The sequence below is a fragment of the Aythya fuligula genome, chromosome 28 (assembly GCF_009819795.1).
Source record: "Aythya fuligula isolate bAytFul2 chromosome 28, bAytFul2.pri, whole genome shotgun sequence".
Lineage (NCBI taxonomy): Eukaryota > Metazoa > Chordata > Aves > Anseriformes > Anatidae > Aythya > Aythya fuligula.
Genome location: NC_045586.1, coordinates 2,604,084 through 2,609,143, shown reverse-complemented (window position 1 = coordinate 2,609,143; position 5,060 = coordinate 2,604,084). Strand labels below are relative to the sequence as shown.

At 69.2% G+C, this 5,060-nt stretch overlaps 2 protein-coding genes across 2 annotated transcripts in view; one reads left to right on the top strand and one right to left on the bottom strand.

Moving 5' to 3' along the window:
• The window catches only part of ARHGAP30 (Rho GTPase activating protein 30), a 121,879-nt gene extending 121,431 nt beyond the window's left edge, over positions 1–448 (top strand). The window contains exon 14 of the mRNA XM_032204334.1: positions 309–448. Within this exon, the coding sequence (XP_032060225.1) occupies positions 309–448 (140 nt within the window). The remainder of the gene's footprint in view (positions 1–308) is intronic.
• Positions 449–1,957: 1,509 nt separating this feature from the next.
• MPZ (myelin protein zero) lies at positions 1,958–4,618 on the bottom strand. The gene is given in 6 exon segments (XM_032204478.1): positions 1,958–2,895; positions 3,013–3,073; positions 3,211–3,346; positions 3,447–3,660; positions 3,772–3,938; positions 4,469–4,618. Coding segments are annotated over 6 exon segments (936 nt in total). The 5' UTR covers positions 4,533–4,618; the 3' UTR covers positions 1,958–2,601.
• Between the last annotated feature and the right edge of the window lie 442 nt (positions 4,619–5,060).

Genomic DNA, 5,060 nt, shown 5'->3' with positions numbered 1-5,060 from the left:
GGACCCCCTGGGTGCCAGCAGGGTTTTGGGGGGCATCCTGGGGTGCCCCTCATGCTGGGTGGGGGTCATGGGGTGCACCCATGGGTGCCTCCTGCCTCACCTGGGTGCTGGGAGGGGGTCGTGGGGCGCACCCCTGGGTGCCCCCCATGGTTGTGGGGTGCCCCCCGTGCCAGGTGGACATGCTGCTGGGGGGGCTTTGGGGTATCCTGCGCAGCAAGGGGGGGGCTGTAGGGTGCACCCTGGGTGAATGTGGGGAGGGGGCGCGGGGCTGTGAGCGGAGCAGCCCCCCCTTTGCCCCCCCCCCCCAGCCAAAGACCCCAAAAAAGGGGAGGAGGAGGAGGAGGAGATCGACATCGACCTGAGCGCCCCCGAGACGGAGAGAGCCGCGCTCGCCATCCAGGGGAAATTTCGCCGCTTCCAGAAGAGGAAGAAAGAGTCGGGACCCTGAGGGGCTCCGGGGGGGGGCCCCCGGGACCCCCTGCCCGTTTTGGGCCCCCGGTCGTGCCCGCGAGCACGGCCCCGTCCTGCCCTGTGCTGGGGCTGCCCCGTCCTCAGCGAGCGGTGCTGGAGGGGGGGGGGCTCGGCCCCTCCCCACCCCTCGCCCACCCCGGAGCTGTGGGGTCAATTTGGGGAGGGGGGGACGCGAGGGGGTGGCGTGTTAATGCCCCTTTTCCCCGGGGCAGCCCCAGTTTCCCCAGTCCATGGCGGCGCTGGCTGCTGGGATGCGCTGGGGCCGTGGCCCCTGAGTGAGGGACCCCCGAGGGACCCCCCCGGGGTTTTGTGGGGGGGGGACACGGGTCTTGTTGAAGGCCACCAGGGGAAAATTTGGGGCTCCCCCCGCACTCGGGGGGCTCCCTGTCCTTTCACTGCCCCCTCCCTGTGCTCTGTCACCGTCCCCTGTCCTGTGTCCCCCCCCCCACCGTGTCACCGGGGGGGGGCTCGGAGCATCTCTAAAGAATAAAGCAGTGGGAGAAGAGGAACGGGTGCGTGGTCTGTGGGGGGGGGGAACTGGGGACGTGCCGCTGCCTGGGGGGGCCCAGGTGCCTGTTTTTTTTTGGGGGGGGGACCCCAAAAAGCCCCCCCTTATCCACCCATGTCCCTGGGCTGTCCCCACCCTGGGGACGCGCAGATGGAGTTCGCCAGGCAGGGGCTGGAAAGGTGCCCCCAGGATTTGGGGGGGGCTCCTTAGGGGGGGCTTAAAATCCTTCCCAAGCCCCGGGGGGGGGGGCGATTTCTCTGGTCCCAGTCCCTTTGGTGCCCGGGGCCGGGGGGGGGCCGGGGGAGCAGAAATAGCTCTGGAAAGAAAAACACCGGCGGTGGCCAAGCGCAGGGGATGCCCCAAGGGGCTGGGGGCCGCCCCCCGCTCGCTCTGCAGACTTATTAGGGCAAAGCCAATTATAGACCCGCCGGGGAGGGGGGGGGCACTCGGTTCTTCAGGCTGGGGGGGGTCAGATCCGGGCATGGGGCAGCCGCAGCCCCCGGCACCGTGCCCAAATGTGGGGCTTCGGTGGGGGGCTGGCACCGAGCCCCCCCAGAAGTGGGGGGCGATGACAATCCCTGCCAGGTCACCCATAGACAGGGAGGGAGACTCCCCCCCACAGTGACCCCCCCCACCCCATAGTGACCCCCCCCTCACCCCACAGCCATCCCTGGGGGCTGCGTGCTCCCAAGTTCGGCCACTTCATTAGGGGTGAGCTTTAATTAACGCACCCACGATGGGTGGGAGCCCTTGGGGACAGCCCCCCCCCAGCCGATTTTTGGGGCGGGGGGGGGTGGGGACACCCATGGGTGCCATCACTTTGCACTTGGGGAAACTGAGGCACGGCGGCGGCGGCGCCCTGTAGGATCTGGGGGGGCTCCGTGCGATGAGTTCGCAAGTCCTCCACCCCCCCCAACAACACCCCCTGACCCCCCCAAGACCCCCCCAGCCCCCCGTGACCTCGAGGTGACGCCGGGCTCCAGGAGATGTGAGTTTTATTAACGGCGCCGTGGGGACGGGGACGGGGACGGGGACGGGGCATAGAAAAACCCAAAAGGACGCCGGCGGCTCCTCCGGCACGGCCACCGCCTCTCCTCCTCCCCGAGGCTTCGGCCGGCACCGGGGGGGGGGCCGGGGGGGTTACGGGGCGGGAGGGTTAATGGGGTGCGGGGACGGAGGGGACGGGGCGGGGGCCACCCCACGACGTCATTTGGGCTCGGTCGCGGGGAGAGACGAGAAAACGGCCAGAAAAGGGGCAACGGCGGGGATGGAGAAACCCTCCCGGGGGCTGTTTTGTGGTGTTTGGGTTTTTTTTTTAGGGGGTGGGGGTGGGTGGAGGATGGGGATGGGGTGGCAGGTCCCCGAGGAGGAGGAGGAGGGGGGGTGGGGACCGAGCCAGCCCGGGTGGGGGACCCAAAAAATTGCGTGATTCCAAGAAAAAAAAAAAATTACATCGGAGCCCGGGGCCGGGCGAGGGCAGCGGTTGCGCAGAGGAAGGTGCCGATGGAGGGGGCTTCGGGGCTGGGGGGGGGGAGGCCGCGGGGGCGTCCCCGAAAGCGGGGGACCCGGGACGAGGCCACCACACCCCGCTCCTCGCCGGGTCCCCGGCCCCGCGGCGGGCGTCACTTGTCCGAGTTGGGCTTGAGGATGTTCCGCAGGGCGCTGCCGAGGCCGCCCCTGCTCGGCGAGGGGGTGGCCTCGGGGGTCTCCCCCCGCAGCTCCATCTCGATGGTCATCACCACTTTGGGGGCGCGGGGGGCCCCGGTGTCACCCCCCGCCACCGCCGCGGCACCTTCCCTGCCCGCTAACCGCTATTTCTTGTCCTTGCGGGACTCGCCCGGGGCTCCCTTGGCTTTCTTCTCGCTCGCCGCCTTGGTGCTGCGGCTGTGGTCCAGCATGGCGTAGAGGACGGGGGCCTGCGGGGAGGGGGCGGCGTCACCGTCGCCCCCCTTTTTGCTCCCCAACACCCCAAAAAGCTGGAAATCCCCCAAATCCCTGCCTTGTGTTTAACCCCCCCCCCTCTGGGTGCTCACCTGGCGGCTGCGCTTGGACGCGTCCTTGGCCGATCGCTGCAGCTTCCCCTTCTCCATGGCGCTAAAACGGGGCAGGAAAGCGAGAAAAAAATAAAAAAAAAATAAAATAATAATTAAAAAAGGCAGCTCTGATGGGTCGGCAGCCCCCACAGAGCCGTTTTGGGGTGTTTTTTACCCCAAATTGGGGTTGGGTCTCACCTGAGCCGCCGCTGCAGCACCGCCTGCCTGCGGAGCCAGCAGTAGCGCACGAGGTAGACGAGGGCCACCACCAGCAGCACCAGCAGCAGGGCGCCGCCGATGATGGAGCCCAGCACGACGCCGTAACGGGTGGGCACTGCGGGGGCACCGGCACCCCGTCAGCGTCCCCCCTCCCCCCCCATGGGGGTCAGGACGGGGTGTAAGGGGGAGGATGGGGGACACCGGGCGCCCCGTACCTTTCTCGAGGACGTAGAGCGTGACCTGGGAGGATTTGCCCACGATGTCAGGGGGGTTCTTGACGTCGCAGGTGAAGGTGCCGTTGTCGGTGTAGTCCAGGTTGCGGATGAGGATGGAGCCGTCCTTGCGCCTGGGGTTGCCCACCCAGTCCATGCGCTCCTTGAAGGTGCCCACGTCATCGATGTAGGGCTGCCCCTTGGCGTAGTGAAATATCTGGGGAGGGTGGAGAAAAGGAGGAAGGGGGGAGGACACACGTAGAGGGTCGCGGGGGCTCTGGGCGCAGCGGGGACCCCCCGGGGGACCCGTCCTGGAGGGGGTGCTTACGGAGATGCTGTCGCGGGAGCCCTCGGCCTGGAAGTGCCAGGTGATGGAGATGTCCTCGGAGATCCACTCGCTGGACCAGAAGCTGCAGGACAGGATGACGCGGGAGCCCACGGTGCCGTACACCTCCCGCGGCGTGTACACGTGGATGGCCGACGTGGGAACCAGCCCTGGGGGGGGGGCACAGAGCCCTCAGCACCGCGGGGGACACCGGCACGGTGCCGGTACCCGTCCCCGGGGCTAGGAGTGGGGGGGGGATGACCCCCGTGGCTTCTCTGCACCCCCGTGCCAAGTCCCCAGTTGCCACCGAAGGGCTTTTGTTGGCCACGGAGGGTGCACAAGGGCTGGTGGGGGGCGCTGGGGGGTGCTGGACCCCCTCTGCCAGTGCCCATTCCTCATCCCCATGGAGATGACCGAGGTGGTGACAGTGACCGGGGGATGGTGACACCCCCATGGCCACGGCCACCGGTGCTGGGGCTGTCCTCACAGTGCCGTGACGGTGACCGGGGGACAGTGGCACCCTGGTGGCACCCCCATGGACACAGACACCGGTGCTGGGGCTGTCCTCACCACAGCACCGTGATGGTGACCAGGGGACGGTGGCACCCTGGTGGCACCCCGGTGGCACCCCTGTGGACACGGCCACCGGCGACACCGAAGCACCGTCCGCGTCCCCCCCCCCCCGCCTGTCCCCGCTTACCCAGCCCGGCGAGGAGCCCGGCGAGGACCAGGAGGCTCCAGTTGTCCCCGGCACCTTGCGACATGGTGGCGGCTGCTGTCACCGGCCGGCTCCGAGCCTCATGGAGGGCTGGCGGGACGCGGGGCCGGAGGGTGCCGGGCGGGCGGGTGCCGAGGTTTAAGAGCCAGCGGCGGCAAACGGTGCCACCGGCGGGCCCAATGGGCGCCGGGCAGCCGGGGCGGCGGGGTGCGGGACACGTCGGGAGGCGGGGGGGGGACACACAGGGGACATTTTGTTCGGCGTTGGGCGAGGAGGGGAAGGCACGCGGCGGGCGGGGGGCCGGGCACACTGCGGCCTTTGTGCCGCCGCATTCTCGGCCCGTGGCGGAGGCGGCCGGGCAGGAATGTGGCTGGGGACGGAGGGGACGCACGGACAGGGGGGGGACGGACAGACGGATGGGGTTGGTGGGGGTCTGGGGACGGGGACAGGGGCTGTGTCCCCTCCTGTGTCCCCTCCTGTGTCCCCTCCCGTGTCCCATCCATGTCCCCTCCTGTCCCGTGGTGGCCCCAGGCCTCCAGGTCCCCATGGGATGGGCGGTGTGGGGACAGACACA